The following is a 21,988-nucleotide window of genomic DNA, read 5'->3' on the forward strand; positions in this document are numbered from 1 at the left end:
GAGAATTTTATTTTTAAACAAATTCTCAAAAATGGTAGTTGATATCAAAGTCAGGAGCAAGTAGAGAGCTCAAGTCTCCAATGTATATATCTAGTGTTCTTCCCACTATTATTACAACCATCCCTGAGGCCCTGAGGAAAAAATGAAAACATCCCAGGGACTAACTCCAAGGTTCTTCCAATTCAACAATTCAATTCAACAAACACTTATTAAGAACCTACCAGCCATTGTACTAGCCATGGAGGGTAATATGCAGTTAAATTACCTGGGGTTGCTGTCCTACAAAGCATATAATGCACTGGAATTGTATTTAGACTTTGTTGTACCTTACTTCATTTCTGATCAAACTGGCACCATCTATGTAAATGAGGCATTGTAAATGAGTGCATGTAGCCCTACCTTTGGAGTCAGAAGGCTTGGACCCCTGCTGTTACTTACTACCAGGGTACACTGGGGCAGGTCACAAACCTCTCTCAGGCATAATTTCCTTATCTGCAAAATAAGAGAGTTGGACAAGATGACCTATGACCCCCATGAAACTTCATGGTACGTGTACAAACTCCCAATCGTTGTCTCAGCTGTCTATGTCAATGATCACCATCTATGAGGAACAACTCATTCTTCAACAAGAAATCAACCTGACTTTGTAGTCACAAAAGGTGTGGTGACCAGGAAGTAAGAATTCAGAATGCAACTCTTGTTTCAGATGCAAAAAGTTACAACTGGAAATAATAAGGCCTATCTTCTGAGGCAGCAAAAAAAACTTCCATGTTTTCCCTTAGAGTTTCACATATGAGCATAGCATAAACATTTTTCATTCCTAGTAGCTTTAATCATGATTTGTGATAGTAAATAATAGTAGCAAATACCATTTATGAATAAGGAGTAAGACTGATGAGAAAGTAGATGCCCATCAGTTGGATAATGGCTGAATAAATTGTGGTATGTGAATGTTATGGAATATTATTGTTCTGTAAGAAATGACCAGCAGGATTTCAGAAAAGCCTGGAGAGACTTACATGAACTGATGCTGAGTGAAGCAAGTAGAACCAGGAGAATATTCTACAAAACAAGAAGATCATATGACGATCAATTCTGATGCACGTGGCTCTCTTCAACAAGGTGGTGATTCAGGCCAATTCCAACTGAATGTGGATCAAAGCACACTATTTTCACTTTCTTTTGGTTGTTTGCTTTTTAAAAATTCTTTTTTTTTCCCTTTTGATATGATTTTTCTTGTGCAGCATGATGAATATAGAAATATGTTCAGAAGAATTGCCTATATTTAACCTACATCAGACTGCATGCTATCGTGGGGAGGTGGGCAGTAAGGAGAAAAATATGGAACACAAAGTTCTGCAAAGGTGAATGTTGAAAACTATCTTTGCATGTATTTTTCTAAATGTAAATACTGTTATAAAAAAAAAATTTGATACCCCCCCCCCAAAAGACTGATGAGAAAGCTGAGTATTCAGTGTATGTGAAGAAAAAGAAACTTACTGCAGATATTTGCAAAATAAAAAGAAAAATTCAATGTGAACACAGTGAGTTTTGAAAGCAAAAATAAATGACTCTCAAAGGAAAAATAAAGTTGTTATTTAAAAAAAAAGCACAACAAAACAAATTAAGATAAAAATCTAATAAAATTCTATGAAACAAAATATTTAATAGATAAGGATACCTAAGACTTGATACCTGAAAAAGACCTTGGGATAATTAAGGAAACTAGAAAGGGGTGGGGATAGGAAAAAGTGGGGAGGACCATGGTTATTTTGGATTGAACACAAAAGATTTTCTTTCTTTCTTTTCTTTTATTATATCTTTTTATTTACAAAACATATGCATGGGTAATTTTTTCAACATTGACTCTTGTAAAACCTTACGTTCCAAATTTTCTCTTCCTTCCCCCCATTCCCCTCCCTTAAATGGCAGGTAGTCCATTATATGTTAAATATGTTAAATTATATGTTAAATCCAATATATGTATACATATTTATATGTTGCTGCACAAGAAAAACCAGATCTAGAAAGAAAAAAAAAAAAACTGAGGAGAAAAAAATGCAAGCAAACAGTAACAGAGTGAAAAAGCTAAGTTGTGATCCACACTCAGTTCCCATAGTCCTCTCTCTGGGTGTAGATGGCTCTCTTCATTACTGGACAACTGCAACTGGTCTGAATCAGCTCATTGTTGAAGAGAGCCACATACATCAGGATTAATTGTTGTATAGTCTTGTTTTTGCAGATCTCCTGGTCCTGCTCATTTCACAGGGCATCAGTTCATGTAAGTCTCTCCAGGCCTTTCTGAAATCATCCTGCTGATCATTTCTTACAGAACAATAATATTCCATAACATTCATATACCACAATTTATTCAGCCATTCTCCAACTAATGGGCATCCACTCAGTTTCCAGTTCCTTGCCACTACAAAAAGAGCTGCCACAAACTTTTGCACATGTGGGTCCCTCTCCCTCCTCACAAAAGATTTTCTATCACTGAATGAGGAACACAGGTCCTTGCTATACAATTTTTCACTGGAAGTTTCCACTGTAAAATTATTTTCCATTTTCACATTCACTGAAGAATAAAAATAATTAGGAGACTAAAGAAATTGGTGTAAGGATTAAGAGCACTAAGCATGTAGAATCTAGCCAAATGATTATCAGAGGGAGAATTGGGGTCAATTTGAAAATATTTTAAAGTAAGTAAACACTTAAGGTTAAGACTTAAAAGACTTTCTGCAAAGGCAAATGAGGCAGTAAATCCATCCATCTGCCAAAGGTCATTTAGATGAGAGATTGTTGTTGCCTGTGGTTGCCTTGGCAAGGCCAGCCCAGATAAGGTCCACAAGCTGGATGTTCTCCACCCCTGTCATACACCAACCACAGACTAGGCCTGGAAATCTGATAACACAATTTTGTAAGGGAGCCACCTATGATGCTACATTGCAGAAAAGGCTCTGAAACCTGAAAAGACCCAAATCTCAATGAAAGTGATGTTTCTTCTCTGGGTAGATCTGGTGGCTTTTAGGATGGCTTCCTGGTAGACATGTGAAGTTTTAGCTCAACACCCTGCTACTCACAATATAATCACTCTGACTTCTGGTAGAAATGGAAGTTGGGGCACAGCTGGTGATTAGGTTCTATTGCTGGCAGTTGACTGTAGAAATTGTCACTTTCCAAGCTGTTGCCAAAAAGATAATGTTCAAAGTGTGAATATGAAAGGGGTAGAAGAGACCACTCTGAAAAACTTTACAAAGGTCTAGCATCACACTAACATTAAGTTTGATTTATGGACTGCTCATGTCTATCGTCCCCCAAAAAAATCCCTCATAAAAAAAAATGCATCATCTAAAATAGCTCTTATTTATTATTGCTTTTTTAAATAACCGAAAAATTATAAGCACATAGTAGAAATTTGAAAAATCATAGAAAAATAATTGGGTTAAGCAATTGCCTTTCTTTGGGAATGGTAGCAGAGTATAGATGCTGTACACTTGAAATCTGAAATGTTCTGGAAGTATTCTTATCCTTTCTACATTGAGACTTTCCCCTTGTGGTTTCACTATATTGTGGGTTGGCATGAGAAATTAAATGGGAATTTGGAGGAAGTTTTGCAGAAACTGCAGATGACACAGGGAGGCTAGGAGACAACATACAATCTATGACCAGATTATACAATATGGTACAGTAAACACCCCATAAATGAAAAAGAAAGAATTTAAATTTCTTTTCTGGTAGGAAGAGAAGGCCAAAAATTTTTTAAATGAATTTTCCAGATCATAGGGGTGAAAGAGAGGGCCAGTACTCTCAAACCCTAAGATGTGGTAGGGATAACTATAATCTAAATTGGCTATGTTGATCTGAAAAGGAACCTGATCTTTCCAACTCAATTCAACAAACATTTCTATCATTCTTTTAAGCTCATTTTGAATCTTAATACTTTATTGTATTGAAATGTTGAGCATAGAACTATTAATTTGAAATTTTCTGACTGACAACACTTGAGAAACCAGCCAATTTTGGAAATACTAAATGAGACAATTGAAGAAATCCTGTTTGTTTAAAAAATGTTGAATGTAGAAGGTATCATTTACATCAAATTTGAAAATTTGATTTGAAAATCTTTTTATTGAAGGGCTACTTTACCTGTTAAGTGTGCTGATGAGCATGAACTACCAGCCAGAGAAACTGCTTGTGCGGAGACATTTTCAGGTGGTTTTCTGTCCAGTGCCTTGGTTAAGCCCGAGGCTATCTATAGACTTCCTGCAGGAGAGACAACAATGATAACCAATGGCAGAGCTGCTCCAGGGTGATTTGGCATCTCTCTTCTCTTCCAAAGAGAGGAATCTTTCAACAGCTTTTACTTATATCCTCCAGGGCTGAGCCCAGTGCCCAGCACACAGCATCCCAAGTGATTGTTGACTTCACTGGAGTGGAAGCTGATACCCAGATAAATAAGGAGATAGATCCTTGAGGGTCTTGGTAAGCTTTGGTCAACAGGCTCACTCACATCAACTTCATTCTTCCCACTGATGGGTGTGAATTCTAATGCACTATCTATAACATCTACAAATAATATCACCTTGTGTTGACATAGCACTTTCTGTGCTGAGCACTTTAGAGATAGGATCTCATTTTATCCTCCCAATCATCCAGTTAGATAGGATACGTATTACCATCTCTATCTTACAGTTGAAGAAACTGGGGCAAACGTTTAAACAACTGCCCAGGTACCAGAAAACTAGCGTCTTGAGGTCCTATTTGAGTTCACACCTTCCTCACCCTAGGGCCAACAATCTTCATCTTGCCATCTAGCTGTTTCTAGGTGAAAAATCAAAAAATCAGAAGTGGTACCAAAGGTTTAGAGAGGGCAAAGTCTTTTATTAATTTTTTTTTTTTTGAAAGGGTAGAAAATGTGGTGAGGAAATGGACAAACTACAGACCATTGAATATAATTACTTGGTAGAATTCCCTGTTCAAGAAATACTGAAAAGCAGCTTGATAGAAACTTGGTTTAGACCAACACTTTACGGCAGATACTAAAATAAGTTTAAAATGATGAACAAACAACTATAAAAGGTCACATCAGAAAATTCAACAAATAATTCTAGAGTGTAAAAATTCCCATTTTAATTCAAAGCAGAATAAAATACAACTGGTAAATAATTTACCATATAACATATATGTATTATTATTATATAGTTTATATATATAAAATATAACATAATTTAGGTAACGTTAATGTGTTTTTCTATGTTAACATGCCAAAATGGGCTCAATTCTAATCGAGTTGAACACCATTGGGACACATCATTAAAAAAAAAAAAACTGAACCAAAAAAAGAGGTAAGGAGAAGGAAACATTTTTTAGATCTATATAGTTTTGGAGAAAATTCATAACTAACAAAATCACAAAAAGCAAAACAGCTAATTTTAATTATACAATTTAAAAGCCTTTATATGAATAAAACTGACATAATTAGAATTAGATACTAATGCAGATTCTTTTTGTACAGCAAAATAACTGCATGGACATGTATACATATATTGTATTTAACTTTATACTTTAACATATTTAATATATATCAGTCAATCTGCTATCTGGGGGAAGGAGGAGAAAAGTTGGAACAAAAGGTTTTGCAATTGTCAGTGCTGAAAAATTACCCATGTATATATCTTGTAAATAAAAAGCTATAATAAAAAATCTTAAAAAAGGGAAAAAAAAGAATTAGATACGAATGATTGGGGACAGGTGTACTTTGCTTCAAAATCATTTGATAAAGGCTTAATATCTAAGATACAAGGAATTATTACCACAAATCACAACAGAAATGCAAATTTAAGCTTAGTTTTACCTCATAATCAACAAATTGGCATGGTTGACAAAGATGAAAATAGTTTCAGAGTAATTTAGAATTTTAAAAGAACTGACTAAACCGTTCATGCCCTATCCTCATTGGAGCCCAAGAGCCCAAGGTGAAAGGTAGAAGAGTAAGGTTCTATCAACACCAAAGCTACTGTAATTCCAGACAAATCAATACCATGTTAACGGCCAGGGAGCTAAGCTCAGAATCAGGAAGCCCTACTTCAAATCTGATACACTAGCTACATGATCATAGACAAAAATGGCTTTAGTAAAGTGATAATAGTGTACTAGGGAGCTAAGTTTGTGATTTACAGAGGAGCCTCTTAAGAGCTTCATTACCAAGAATTCCCTCAGCAGAGAAATGATACCTTTCTTGGTGCAGAGATGGCAAAACCATGGTATGCTCACACTATCAGATACAGTCGGGATGTCATTTGTTTGACTGAGTTGTATTACTTTGTTAGGAAGGATGGCTTCTATGTGTATAGGGAAGGCCAGAGGGAATGGTACTGTAAAATGGCAGTGTTTCTTTTCTTTTTTTTTCTTTTTTATTTAATAGCCTTTTATTTACAGGTTATATGCATGGGTAACTTTACAGCATTAACAATTGCTAAACCTCTTGTTCCAATTTTTCACCTCTTACCCCCCCACCCCCTCCCCTAGATGGCAGGATGACTAGTAGATGTTAAATACATTAAAACATAAATTAGATACACAATAAGTATACATGACCAAAACGTTATTTTGCTGTACAAAAAGAATCAGACTTTGAAATATTGTACAATTAGCTTGTGAAGGAAATCAAAAATGCAGGTGGGCATAAATATAGGGATTGGGAATTCAATGTAATGGTTTTTAGTCATCTCCCAGAGTTCTTTCTCTGGGCGTAGCTGGTTCAGTTCATTACTGCTCCATTGGAAATGATTTGGTTGATCTCATTGCTGAGGATGGCCTGGTCCATCAGAACTGGTCATCATATAATATTGTTGTTGAAGTATATAATGATCTCCTGGTCCTGCTCATTTCATTCAGCATTAGTTCGTGTAAGTCTCTCCAGGCCTTTCTGAAATCATCCTGTTGGTCATTTCTTACAGAACAGTAATATTCCATAATATTCATATACCACAATTTATTCAGCCATTCTCCAACTGATGGACATCCATTCAGTTTCCAGTTTCTAGCCACTACAAAAAGGGCTGCCACAAACATTCGTGCACATACAGGTCCCTTTCCCTTCTTTATAATCTCTTTGGGATATAAGCCCAATAGTAAGAGTGTTTCTTTTCTAAAAGAATCAATAAAAATGGTTTTTTGGCGAAACTTTCTAGGTCAATGAGTTCGAGTTTTATTCTTGGAGGAATTGTTCTGAAATATACTTTAGAACAGTTAGTGAACTCCTAGAAGAAATGGCAATCCCAAAGAGCTAGTTAGATGCACAGCTTTATCAAACAAAGGTCATGCCAGATACCCTTATTTCCTTTTCTGTTAAGGTTACTATACTGGTAGATCAGAGGATCCTGCACAGTTTACCTAGATTTTAGCAAAGTATGGATAACGTCATGCAATTTTTGTGGGAACAAAAGAGATAAGGGCTAGATGACAGAAATGGCTAAAGCTGACTTTAATATAGCTGACCCCAAAAGGAAGTCGTTGTTTTGAAATCACTTTTAGTGGGTATCTCCAGTGAAAGGGCCCCCAAATTTGTGCTTGGTCTCTTTGCTATTTAACTTTTCATAAATGAGAGGAAACGTGCTGAAGTGCAAATGATATAAAGCTTCAAGGGATAGCTGACATAGCGGATGACTCTCAGTATTTAAAAAAAAAAGATCAATTTCACATTATGATAGATAGCAGTTTATTTGAAAAAGTCTTAGCTATTTGTGCATCTGTGTATAAATGATAGCTAAGAGAGTTAATGTATTGCTATACTACACAGAAGAACAATTTTCAGGAAGAAATGGCAGTCTCATACTTTGCTCTAATCATACTACACTTGGAATAATACTACATTCAGTTCTAGGTACTCCCTGCTGGGAAAGACATTAAGGAGCGTCCAGACAAGACACCATTTGAGTAAAGGGTTTTAGATCATGAATACCTAAGGAGAAGATAAGACTTTGGAGAGAGCAAGTGAATATTTGTCTTATAGAAGAAAATACATTGCAATATGTCAAAATGTTTTGCATCATGTAACATGACATAAAATCTCTCAAATTCTTTGCCTCTTAGAAATCTTAGCTCCCTTCAAAGCTCAGCATAGGTGCCAGGTCTTCTAGGAAACCCTTAAATTGTTAATGTCTTCTTTCTTCAAATAACCCTTATCTGTGCATATGTTACATCCTCCAGTAGATTGCAAGTCTCCTGTGGACAAAAAAAAAAAAGGTTTCCTTTTTGTCTGTATCCTCAGTGTCTTATAAATTATAGACTCCTTTTCTTCAATTCAAATCTGTTCTCAGACACCCCCTAGCTGTGCAACCCTGAGCAAGCCATTTAACCCTGTTTGCTCCCATTTCCTCATCTGTCATATGAGCTGAGGAAACAGCACACTACTCCCGGACCTTTGCCAAGAAAACCCCAAATAGAGGTACAAAACAGTCAGACATGACTAACACTTCATTATTAATAGCCTGTGTCCTGTACCTTCTTGACAGCTCTTAACCTGCAGTCCTTGACTATGTTCCAATAAATGCATTTTAACATTTATGTACCTGAAAAGGCTTCACTAGACTATCCAAAAAAAAAAAAAAAAAAAAGGTTAATAGTCTCTGGCTATACTTTATATCTGTGCCTTATTTAAGTGAAGTAATAAACTATAATTAGATTTATCTTATAATATAGAGGGATTCAAATTACCTAACCAAAAAATAAAATTAACAAAGCATATTCTTAAATATTTGCTAATTAACTATAGAGGTAACCAAGGGTTTAATCAGTAAGTAGTCAGGAAGAACTGAGTTCAAAATATGACTTCAATCACTTACTACTTGGGTCATCCAGAGCCAGTCACTCAACCATTGTCTATCTTAGTTTCCTGTTCTGTAAAATGAGCATAACACCAATACCAACTTCCTAGGGTCATTCAATAAAGATAATATCTGTAAAGTGCTTACTTAATATAGTGCCTGGCATATATAAATGTTGGTTATGTTTACTACTGTTAAACATGAAAAGAATCTTGTTTCAGACTATGTTAGATATAGGAATGTTATCAGAGTTAAAATCAAATCTTTGTATTATAATTAAAATTATGGAACAAAGAATGGACAATAGCAGCAAATAACATTAAAGGAAGGTTCTCTCTCCAATAATTAGCTGTAGAAGAGCAGGTCCCAATACCTCTGCTTATTTGATCTATATATATTAATAAGGAAAAACTATGGAGTCCAAGCTGTGAATCCTGCCCTTGCTTTTGTAACAGCCCAGAATGGAAAAGAGAGTAGAGGTTGAGAAGAAAATTTCTAAACTATGCAATCAGAACTCCAAAATAAATTCAGTATACACACACTGAACCCCTATTGTGATATACCCATTGCATTCTACTCTTAATATAAAACTTTAATCTTGGCAACTGTGAATTAATTTGTAGTCAAAATAAGTGATACGCAAATAAATTCAGTCCGTTTCCCCGAATCATTAAAAGGAAATGTTACTTAAGTGGGAAAAAAAAATCTAAGCAATTTTGGGGGTATAAATTACTAAAAATGTTATTTTATGAGCTTTTCACTCTTTAAAATCAGATTTCTAGTAAAGTGACTTCACAAATTGATGAGAAACTAAAAAAAGATTTCAAAGCCTAGAGGGAGCTCAGAATTCCTCTTCTAATAAATTTTTTTTTTTTTAATAAATGTGATGACATCTAAGAAAATATTAAGAGTAGCCAAACATAAAATTGGGGAAAGTGGCCCAAGCCATATAAATATTCTAACCTTGGCCTTCTGATAAACTCAGTGTGGTTTTCACTATATCAGGATGCTTATTGTGGGTGACAGTACTTTTGCTAGACAGTCAAAAGAGAAATGAGCTTAAGTGTTACCTCTGATATTAGCTGTGTGACTGTAGTCAAATCATTTCAGTTATAAGCTTTAGTCTCCTGTAAAAAAGTAAAACTATACTTCCCAGAATGGTTGTGAAGACCAAATGAGGTCATGCAGAAAAAGGATTTCTTAAAACTTAAAAGTGCTTTTAAGATGTCTGTTAAAGGATACAAACAAGAAGTTTTTCAACAGAAAAAAATCTGACATCAATAATCATGTGAAGAAATGTTCTCAATCACTAATAATTAAGTGAATGCAAATCAAAGCAATTTTGAGTTCTGAAACTCAGTTTCAGACCAACAAAAGATGATACAAGAAAAAAAAAGTAGAACTATGGAGAAAAGAAACACCAGCATGGCTGGTGAAGCTGTCAATCAGTCCAGCTACCGTAGAAAGTGTTTGGAACAATGCCCAGAAAGTCACCAAACTGTGTGCTCTTTGACCCTACTCTCCCACCACCAGACCTATACTTTACCCAAAAGAAATCAAACAAAGGGGAAAAGGATCTGTATGTACAAAAATATTCACAGCAGCTCCTTTCATGGTAGGAAAAAAAAGGAAAACCATAGAGTTGTCCTTTAGGGAAATGGCTGAATAAACTGCACATGAATGTAATGGAACACCATTGTACCACATGTAATGATAAAACCAACAATTTCAGCAGCAACTGGGAAGAACTTTATAGATAATGGAAAGTGACATGAGCGGAACCAGAACAATATTACAGAGAAAGACAACTCTGAAAAACTTTTAGAACTCTGAACAATGTGCTGATAAAACCCAAGTCCAAAACAACAGTCACCTATCTTTTCAAACAGAATAAATTTAAAATTAAATGTAATATTTAATTAAAATTAAAATGTAAAATTTTCATGCATGACATCTGGGTTAATTTGTTTTGGTAGACTATGTAGACATGTATAGAAGGATGTATTTTGAATTTTCTTAGTTACATGGGTTAACAAATGACAAATTAAAGAAAAATATTTGTCATTTTAAAAAAAGTGTTATGCCAACTATTATTGCATCATTTGCATGTTCAGACAAATGGCTTAAAATTTTACATTTCATTCTAAATTTCCAAATTTGTAAGCACAAAGGTTTATAAAAATTGACACAGGTTTGTTTGTTTTTTAACTTTCATTTTAGAGGGCACAGAACATAATTTTTAATGCCTAGGGACCACCCAAACAACTTTAAATAACACATCAAAAGCACTTGAATATTTCTTACATAGTTCACTGTCTTACAATTTTATATCCTCAGACTTAGTAATAGAATGCATTTTAACACTTTTTTTTCTCAGTCATATAACTGTTATATTAGGGTCCAATTAAGCTAATTAATACAAAACCTCTGTACTTTATATTTTTCAGTTTTTAGAGTATCAAACAGAATGGAAATTTTCAAGTCAATGGTAATTACACGCACATAAAAATAACAGCTAGCTTTTACTGAATATATTCAAATGACAAAATAAACCTAAGTGCTCTAGACCAAGTGAACAAAAGGGAAAGAGTTAATATACCTTCAAAGTGCTTAATTTAAACCAAGAAAGACTAGATTACCCACTGGCTTTGTGAGTTATATGTTAGGATAGTAACTTTAAAATAAGAATTACTTCATGAAGACATTAAAAATTATTACTGTAACACCAATCTTCAATAGAAAATTTTAAATTTTATTAGTTACATGGATACACTAAAAGTTACAGAGCTTCGTTATTTGATGAGATATTAAAATTTTTTTCAATATTAAGATGCATTTAAAGTTTTAAAAACTAAAGACTGAAAATCACTGTCAATAAACATATGTATAATAAAAGTTATTATTTTAGCATTACTTTGGTCAAATGGGTGAAAAACATTCACTTTTACTTTTTGTGTGAGAATCTAACAGTAACTATCACACTATGCTCTTTTTGATCCAGCAATATGCAGTCCACTTTCAGATGACTATGCAGATTGGCTGATTATCACTCCAGGATGAGTATGATCAGTCTTGCTTTGTCTGATTTCCTCCTCCTCTCCTACTCTCAGATGCTCATATATAAATGGTGAATTGTTAGATGGTAGGATGTAACATCTTTTGCTATGGGATTGCCAAAGCAGCAGTTAACCACCCAATTACCATCCTCCTCCACAATTCATCTACATACTGTCACTCCTTTGACTAAAATAATTTAAAATTCTCACTATTTTCTCCTCCATTTTAAGGTCAAATACTAAGGTCACATTTTAAGGACATTCACCCCTTTAGAAAAATCTGCAAAACCTGCTGTAAGTTTATTTTACAGTGATTAAAAACTCCCAAACTATTAAATTGCCAAAGGAGAAGACTGCAGCATTTTGAACTGGAAGGAACTGAAAGTTCATCCAGACCCAAACTCTCGATTTGCAGAGATGAAAAAATCATCTGGCCTAAAGGAGATACATAAGTAGCAGGGCCAGGATATAAACACAGGCTCTCTGCTTTTATTCTGGGCCTTTTCTGCTATACTGTGATGCTTGGATGCACTTGTGTATTGGACTGGGTCACAGGAATAATGGAAAGCAACTTTACAATAAAACCTGTTTTATAGAGAAACCTAATAAACTCATGATAGATTAAAAAAAAGTCAATACATTAAAAAAAAACCCATAGTACTTAATTTTTCAAAATTTTATTACTCATAATTCTTTAGGTTTTCTACTCCTTTTTGGATTGTTGAAATGAAGTGCAGGACTACTGACTTCTGAAACAGAGAAGTAAATGGTTTTCTTCTTTGAAATTTTAGGATAAATCTCTTTCTCCCTCACATATACTCATAATCAATTTGTATTTTGGTACTTAGACGAAAGACTTTAATGCCGACTACTCTGAAATTAATTGCCTCATACCCCAAATTTCTTCAGATTGTTCACCAAATTCAATAAAAACTTTTCCCCCCAAATGTAAACAAATTTAGGTTAAAATATAGCTAATAACTACTTTAATGCTAGCAAGCATTCAAATAATATATTTCAAAATTTTAATCTCAGTTAAAATAATGACGAGATGCATAGTTTTCTAAAAAGAAATATAAACAGTCACAAAAGAATTAGATTACTTTAATATTTATTATGTCACAGTTCAAGTAATTAAACAATGTAATAGACTCCTTAATCATTTATCAAATAGTGTTATATGATTGTAATTTTCTCATTAAAGATATAAGTAAATTAAACATCTTGTAGATATTCAATATAAATTACCATTAAAGCAATATAACATGTTAAAAATTAAAGTGTGATTTAGAAATACTTGTGTCCGTAACTTATTGACTTTATAGAATTCTGGGTATAGATTTTACTTAAGAATCAAAGATATAGCCTTACAAGATGATCAAGATTCAATTTCTCATAGAGAGAGAAATATAACTTTTGGTTGCTCTGGCCATAAAATTTTTGTCTTGTTTTTAATAAAAACTTGGAAAGAAGCCCAAAGCCTAGCAAACTGAAAGAATATTGCATAAATTATTTATTTTCAGGGGAAAAAAAATACTATTAGCACCAAACCATACCTTTACAAGGATTAGACTTGAATCTTTCATTCATGTCAATAATTTTAAATGATTAACTATAAACATGCAAAACTCTCTTGTTTCAATGGAACTGACTCTATTGATTCCCCTTTATCCTAGACTTTAATTAGATTAGAAAAGTCATTCACATTGAAGCTATTTTCCTAACATGGCATTTCTAAGCAATTATCTACAATTCACATCAAAGAAAGCAAAAAGAAAGTCACTATAACACACTGTTCTTACTTGTAGAGAAGTTCTAAAAAGAAAGGGGACCAAATGCTGCACCCTAACTTCAGCGACTATCCAGCTCAATGCTTTTACCAAGACAAGACAAGTGGAGTGTCGCCATCTTTGGAGAGCTCTGCCCAATATGTGACATCCTCAGGGCGTCAGACCCTGGCACTTGATGATGCCCGGGGCTTTCATTTTCCTATTCTCTGAACCACCCAATCCTGTTGGCACAGGGGGCAGCGATTGTTCTGTTTCACCCACAGGGACATGCAGCAGTTATGGAAGGAATGGTTACACTCTCCCCAGACCACTGAAAGAAAAACAAAAACAAACTTAATATAATTTTCAACTTAAATTATTAAACTCAAAATTAAAGCCATGTTATCTAGTCACTGATTATTATTGAATTTACTGTTATCTGAAAAGGAAATAAGCCATTTCATAATTTCCCTTTTAAAATGTTACGAAAAATGTCAACAGTATAGCTGTTGAATACCATAGTTAGATGACTATGCCCCAAATGTGCTAAATATATGTAGACAGGTAATGCTTTAAAAATGATACAGGCTATATTTGAGTGTCAAAATTAGTCAACATACAGCAATATTATATTAATTAATGCAAAATTTCAATAATATGGCTTACTAAATATTTTCAGCTTCTAGAAATGATAATTATCAAAATTTCTTAAAAAGTAAGTTTCTATATACATATTGAAAACCATTCTAAGAGCTAGCCCTTATTGCAATAGGATGACTTATGGATTTTTTCAAGGAAAAATAAATTTTAAATTTAATTTTTCTATTAATATGTAATTGTCAAGATGTTGTCATCTCTTAAAAAGGCAACTTTATTAAAGCACTAATTTCCCTAACTGTCCTAAGAGCCTCCCAATTATTCTTTGATTTTAGAAATATTTGAAGTTATATTTTGCTGCCATATGACTCCTAATTAATTTGATTATATACATATATAAATATAAAATTTTTGTCCTTTCCTTTCTTAGCATTGTGTCTAATACTGAAAAATGATCTTATTGACCTACTATCAGTAGAGAATGCATAGAGTTCTCTTTCTATTAGTGATGGACTGTGCCAGTCATCCATATTCTCAGTCACTTTTTGGGTATCAAAACAGCATTTTTAAATTAAAAATATATTGAATATCTGTAATATGCAGAGTATATTGCCAGGTTCTAGGTCTCTTGGGATGTTTTCAGTATTGGTTTATTTATGTAATTTTTTTTGGGGGGAAAGTATATTGTAGGTATGGTTCCAACTCCTTTCACTACAGAAAGATAAAAGAGAGAAGGTTGAAAAGATTGGAGATGAAGCAGTGAGGGCTTCCAGGAGGAAGCTGCAACTTAAAGGATAAGAGGAATACAAAACAGGTAGGGAGGATATTCATTCAACAAACATTAAGAGCTAAGCAAACATGATGGGAATAAGGAGCAGCAAACCAAAGGCATTTTAAATTTTAAACAAGGTAGAAAAGTAGTTCTGGGAACAGTAAATAAGCAATTCAATCTGGCTGGGGGCACCTGGTATATAACAGAAATAAGGCTGGAAAAGTAAGGTGTTTCCAGACCGTGTCAGCCTGGGGTTAAGCAAAGCAAAAAATAAAAGGGAAAGAATCCCTGGAATTAAATGGAGAGGATCAAGAAAGAACAAAAGAATGGTTTCTTTTAGAGCCAAAATTAAGAGTAGAGGTGGGACAAATGATACCAAGGATACCAATAAGAAATGACTTACAGGAAAGTCAACCTTTTATTTCCTCAATTTTTCCTTAAAATATTTTGCAAAATAAATGTGCTAAAAGAGGATTTTTAAAGCTGAAGCACATAAAATGTTTAAAAATACTTAAATGTTTAGGTTAAGATGTTTGTATTAACATCTCATCACTCAATATTTACAGTTATTCCATAAAGAATAGAGTATTATCTTGTAGGCCTCTCCAAATTATGATCAAATGTTTTATATGTGCACAAATACTACTAAAACAAAAAAGGGGTCAAATAATAATAAAACCCTAAAATATTCCTAAAAAACCTACTCAAAAGTTAACTCCAAATTCTACTATAAAGTTAAATGATGTTTTAATAATTCTCTCTTTAATAACTTTCTTGATGAAAAATATAACCAGGTTCCTATTTATATTAAAATGTCAGCAATTTCCACTTCTAATAGAGTAATTTTTTGAGCCTATAAGAAGATAGTTGCAGATTACAGTAAGTACTTTTGAATACATTTACTTTTTACATTAATAAATACTGCTTTACAATGGACGGGTGTATACTGATAAATTTCATCTTAAAATTGCAAACATTCCCACTGAGAAAAAAAACCTTCAGTTGAAAAACTAAGAACAAAATTACAACATACCAACACAATCTTCTTGTTTATTTTCAGCTTGACATCTAAGACAGGCATCTAAAAGTAAAACAAACAGCAATTCTCAATCTGATGCTCAGAATGCAATTTTAAAAACTTTTATACTTCAAAGACAAATAAAAGCCCTACAGCTTAATAAAGAAGATAAAAACCTTCAATACTTGATTTTCACTTCAGATTTAAACATTTTAAAATGAATATTTAAAGCAAAAAGCACAATACTTATTAGTTATGACCAGAAGCAATTTCAGAAAGCATACAAAATATCCCCCCACCTTGCTTTTTTACAAACTCAAAAGACTGAGCATGTGTACACACACACACACACACACACACACACACCATCCCACCCCACGGGCAAAGTATGTCAAAAATATTTCAAGTTAAAGTCCAAATAACATCTATGTGAACAATGAGATATGAGAGCACACCCATAAACACCAACATAAAGAGTAATTTATTTTTGAAAAAAATCCTTTTAAAGAAATCATTTACAATCTGTTCACTCTTCTCCAAAATTCTCACATTTTCCCAAAGCATACTTGCTTGAATTATTCAATCTTTAGTCTAAGAGTTTCCCTTACTCTTAATTACTTCCTAGTTTTTCCCATATGGTGATTCATAACACATTTAAAATAAACTTTTTGAATATTTCTAGTGTTCACTTACTATTTCATTCATAAATACCTGGATTTTTCTTTCATTAAAAAAAAAAATCTCACTAGAAAGATGTAGCATCAGAGAAGTAGGACTAAAAGGGTTATTAGTGGTTTTGCTAGTTGAATTCTACCGAGGTCCACCGACATTCCAAGGTCACAAAGGTAGTAATCCTCTGATTCCATATTTCACACTTCCCACTGGACTATGCCATGGAATGGTCCTTCCAAGCCTTATCTATTTGAAATGTAAGTATTCACCTAACTGAATAAACTTGTAAAAACTGCAGTTATTCTTCAGTGGAAAACCTTGGGAACAGGAAAGTAAAGAGTTAAGCATATTCTGGGCACCTCAGAAAAGACTAGCTCCCTGGCTGTGGGGAAGATTCCTGGTCAGACTCATTTAAGATGGGAACTTAAGGCTTCCAATCACTATCACAGAGAGATTAGCTTCCCTCAGAGAAATAGCTGTTAATAATAATTACTGTTTTGGTAATAATCATAATTACCAGCATTTACATAGAGCTTTAAGGATTGAAAAGTGCTACACAAATATTCTGTTATTTCCCCCTCACAACAACTGGGGTGGGGGGAGCTGACATTATACCCCCTTGTCCACACAGCCTGGGAGGCTTGCATTGGAACTCGGGTCTTCCTGATGCCAGGTCCAGCTCTCTACCCACTAGGCTCTCTAGATGCCTCTCTTAAAAACGATTCACAAAGAGGGTCACCAGGAGGAAAAAGCACTGGACCGGGCACTAGCAAACCCAGTCTTCAAAGGACAGCGAAATGGCCCCTCTCTGGGCTCCAGAGTCCCAAATAGTCTCTGAAATCTGTTTTTGAATCAGAATTTTGTTCTGAGGTTCACACCTAAGAACAACTATCATTTACACAGTACTTAAGATTTACAGAGCACTTTATATTTCATTTAATTCTCACTACAATTTGATGAGGTAAGAGTTATTATTATAATGATTCTATCCCCATTTTACAAATAACTTGTCTAGGAGTCATCCCTGAGACCCAGGTTCGGACCACCATGCCATCTAGTTGACTCATTTTTATTGTTCCTCTTGTGTTTTGGCTTGTTAAAAAGTCACTGTGAAATAAGAGCCTGGAAAGGTCCATTAAATATAAGAGACATGTACACACCTAAATTTTAAGTGGGAGATTACATTTGTTGTAATATAGAAATGGGCCCTTTCTTTCTCCTTTATTTTGAATATAGCTTCCACAAAATTAGATGTGATTTTTTTGTAAGGTAAAAAAACAGAAATAGTAGAAAACATCTTTTAATGCTAAAAGTGAAAAATAATCTTCGGTAAAAACAGATATACTATCACTCACATTTTTTCTTTCTCAATGCTTTTAATAGTTGTTCAATAAAGAATGACACTCCATAGATTTTTCTCTCTCAAGATACTTTGTTGAATTAAGACCACTCACTATGTTTCTATTCCTTTTGGAGAGAAAAATAAATTTAAAATATTTGCCTTATTCTAGATAGGCAAGAAAGACAGGCCTCATAAAATTTATAAAAGAGATGAAACAAATTAACTTCCTCAGCCTACTTCAGGCTTCAACATGAAGAAACTAGGAACAAGGGTCCTCTAGGGTCACACAGGTGTTCTAACATGGTCAGATATTCTCTAACTTTGGCAATAACCTGAAGCCAATGGCCCCTCTGACTGTAGTACATACATACTACAACCTATTCTCAATCAAGCACCTCCCCCATATCCTCTCCTAAAAGGATCCTGGGAAGCACTCCCTGGATGGTTTGGCTCATGCTGGTGCTCCACTAGCATAGACAGCAGGCCTTTTATCTCCTCCCTGACCTCCTCCTTCTGCAACAGAGTCAACTTCATTAGTAGCAGACCAGGAGACTGACAAATCTCAGAGCAAGACTCTCAAAAGAAATAACTGATGACTGAAATCAATTTCAAAAATTCAAGACCTAGGGCCCAATCTGATCAATGTACATTTTATTCAAATGAATGATGCATTTTATATGATATGAAGCTGAACAAAACCTTAAGGCCATTAAGGCCATAAACATCTGGACTCTGCTCCCAAAGACTTGCTTTAGATTCAATATCAAAACTCAGAATGAGATCTAATATTTGACAAAAGCACAAAACCTTAATTTTACCTTTTTACTATAAAATCTCCCTGGGTTTCCATGATGCTCATCATACTCACCTTAAGTAGGAAATTTGTTTATACTTCTAGTATTACTGCCATTCACTTAGTTGGTAGTAATTATGTTTATTAATTAGTAATTCAGGACAGACATAGTTTGTTTAAAAAATTAATCTTTCAATACTGTTACTTGATTGACTATTCACTTGATAGCAGCCCATAAGTTAAATGTTTGTGGTATATATTCCAGAATACTTCTAAACTAAAAAACCTAATTGTTCTAAATCTCTATCATCAATGTGGCAAGCACAGAATTAGTCATTTGAATTCTTATATACACTTGGCCTTCAGGTATTCTTATTTTATATCATTTGTCACCTAGAAGTTTCTATATTTTTATTTAGTGTTTCAAGTAATTGTCTTGGTAAAAAAAAAAAAAGAAAATGACTTTCTGAACCATGCAAGTGCAAAATGAAAGTTGAAATGTTTCCACTTTTAAATAAAAAGTAACCTTGGGAATGAAGTATGCTTTCATTTCAAAGATGTGCTACAAATGAAAAGAAACTTTTAACCCATATACTGAGATGTTCATTTTTAAAAACCAGAACTTTTGCTCATTCATGGCAAGTTCTTTTATAGCTCTATGTAAGAAAAGTAACACTAGAAATCTTAAAAAAAATAAATAAATAAGCTAACTCCTGGGTTATTTTTACCTTCTGAATCCAATTCTTCCTGTGCAACAAGAAAACTGTTTGGTTCTGCACATATACATTGTATCTAGGATATACCACGACATATTCAACATACATAGGACTGCTTGCCATCTAGGGGAGGGGGGGAGGGAAAAATCGGAACAGAAGTGAGTGCAAGGGATAATGTTGTAAAAAAAAAATTACCCTGGCATGGGTTCTGTCAATAAAGTTATAAAAATAAATAAAATAAAAGGAGGGGAGTGGTAGATTAGCTCAGGAGTTCCTAATTTTTTTTGTCATGAACACCTTTGGCAATCTGGTGAAATCTATGGATTCTTCCTCATAATCTACATTTGAGTGAATAAAATAAAATACATGGCATTAAAAGGAAAAAAAAATAAGCTAACAAGGTTTTTTTCCTCAACTAAAAAAACAGCACCTAAATGAAAAATTTAGACTGCATTTCTCCTGTAGGAGGGAAAATTAAACTATAGACTGAATATGAAAAGAATAGACATTAAGTTCTAATGAAATTCTATTAAAAAAAAATTCAAAATATATGCATTTTGACTCACAGTACTACAAATTATCCTTGAAATGAAGGAATAAAAAAGATACAGGATTTTGAAGATCGTCAAATATGCTTAACCATCTCATTCCTTCGGGAGAAAAATCTTATCTAAAATGTGATTCCCCTCCCCCAACAACTCTAAAGCTCTTATTTTAGTTCCCAAAGTATAAAAAGCTTAATTTTTTTTTAACACGATTTTTTCTTTGCCTCAAAAAAAACCCATTAAAAACATTAAGATATCAAGATATTTATTCTTTGGCGTTCCATTCTTTATCATATTTAGTATTTAATTAGTCCTCTTCCAAGGAGATTTGAGAGCAAATGACTTCACCTGTCTGGATCCGTTTTCTGATCTATAAAAAGCAAAACTAGATCATCTTTCTCCTTCCATTTCTGGATCCTAAGAGACAAACGGCGTCTGAAAAGACAAATTTGTCTGCGCAAACTCTTATTAGGGATTCTTTTATTCTAAAATAGTCATTCAAATGGCAAAAGCAAAATTTAGATTTCGTTTAGTTTTCTTTGTCTAGGACCCCAACAAGCCAACCCGTCTAGTAGCGACCAAGAGACGGCGAAGGACCCCGGGGGGCTGAGCTCGGGCCCGTCTCCGGTCTCTGAGCGGGGCGCTCTCCTCTTGCGGGGCTCAGCGAGCCTTTGTGACTGTTTAGGGCCGGGGTCGGGAGGGCGCCTCTCGCGCCTCGCACCCCGGCGGTCCCGGTTAAGCTTCAGCACGCCGAGTCACGTGCGGATGAAGGGGAGCTGCGTATGCGTGCATGTGGGTTTCACGCGGGCGTGTACGCACGCCCCGGAAAGCTGCTCGGTGACTGAGGGCCGCGGGTTTCTCAGCCCCTGGGAGGGAGATCAGCCTCAGTTTCCCCGACCGTCACCCCCCCCCTCCCTCCGGGGGTTCCTTCCCCCCACCCTCCGTGATTAGAGGGCCTGCGGACACACGTGGGTTTGAGCTCGCGCGTGCTTGTTTCAGTCGGGGCCGGCCTCCCGCGGAGAAGCGCGTGACTGGGGGGGAGGAGGAAGACCCGCAGGCCGCGGAGGCCGCGCGGCAGCCCCGGGCTCGCGTGGCAGCGCTTACCCATCACCTGGACCCGGCAGATGGCGCACGTGTCGCACTCCACGTCCCAGCTCCACATAGCCACCGCGTTCCATTTCTTAAGGGAGAACATCTTGTCGCCAGCGGCCTTGGAGCCCGCGCTGCCCGAGTGCGAGGCCGGCGCGCCGGGTTCTTCTCCGTCCTCCACGTCGGCCATGGCGGCACGGGCGGGCCCGGCCGGCCGGCGGGGGAGAGGCTTGGGGCGAGCGCGGCGGGGAGCTATGGCGGCGGGGCCGAGCTTCCTCGGGAGAGGCTGCAGCTCCCTCCAGAGGCGGCCCCGGGGAAGAGCGGGCCGACCGTTAGTTACCGAACCCGCCGCTTACGCCGCCTGCGCTCTCCGTGGACGCCGGCGTCGCCCGGGATTGGAGAGATCAGCGTGACATCACCTTGGGCGGGCCGGATAAGTCCCGCCTCCTCGCCGCCCGGCTCTGCGCATGCGTATGCGCCTGGGCTTTCCTACGAGATGTGCCTAAGGGATACCTCGGGCAGATCGCGAGCCGGGCGCCAATCCGAAGCAGCCCCTTGTTGTCCGACCTCCCTCGGGCTGGGCGCCGTGCTAGGGACTAGGGATCAGAACTCATCCAGTGGCCCGTGAGCGAACCAGGACGAGTAAGTCAGTCTCCCCACCGCGGTGGAAGAGCTGAATTCAAATCCTGCCGCCAACATTCACCAATCGTGTGACGTCACGGGCAGCCGCGATTTCCTCATCTGTAAAGTGGGCATCATACCAGCGCTACCCAGCTTCCAGAGCATCCAAC

The 21,988-nt window shown here is 35.9% G+C and overlaps 1 protein-coding gene across 2 annotated transcripts; it reads right to left on the minus strand.

Moving 5' to 3' along the window:
• Positions 1–11,832: 11,832 nt before the first annotated feature.
• RNF7 (ring finger protein 7) lies at positions 11,833–21,566 on the minus strand. Of its 2 annotated transcripts, none has more exons than XM_003766109.4 (3): positions 21,213–21,523; positions 16,056–16,103; positions 11,833–13,984 (listed from the first exon to the last, which is right to left on the minus strand). In XM_003766109.4, the coding sequence occupies exons 1-3, from the start codon at positions 21,385–21,387 to the stop codon at positions 13,866–13,868; spliced, it is 342 nt and encodes a 113-aa protein (XP_003766157.1). In that variant the 5' UTR covers positions 21,388–21,523; the 3' UTR covers positions 11,833–13,865. The 2 variants fall into 2 exon arrangements, with proteins under 2 accessions (XP_003766157.1, XP_031813720.1); XM_031957860.1 differs by having other exon boundaries at positions 13,928–13,984; positions 21,220–21,566.
• Positions 21,567–21,988: the final 422 nt, after the last annotated feature.

Source organism: Sarcophilus harrisii, chromosome 3 (genome assembly GCF_902635505.1).
Source record: "Sarcophilus harrisii chromosome 3, mSarHar1.11, whole genome shotgun sequence".
Classification (NCBI taxonomy): Eukaryota; Metazoa; Chordata; class Mammalia; order Dasyuromorphia; family Dasyuridae; genus Sarcophilus; species Sarcophilus harrisii.

Coding starts and splice junctions, on each gene's coding strand:
- RNF7 (XM_003766109.4), bottom strand. CDS start 21,387: ATGGCCGACGTGGAGGACGGAGAAGAACCCGGCGCGCCGGCCTCGCAC. Junction 16,104..21,212: donor CTGCCGGGTCCAGGTGATGG/GTAAGCGCTGCC, acceptor TTTTACTTTTAG/ATGCCTGTCTTAGATGTCAA. Junction 13,985..16,055: donor TAAACAAGAAGATTGTGTTG/GTATGTTGTAAT, acceptor TTTTTCTTTCAG/TGGTCTGGGGAGAGTGTAAC.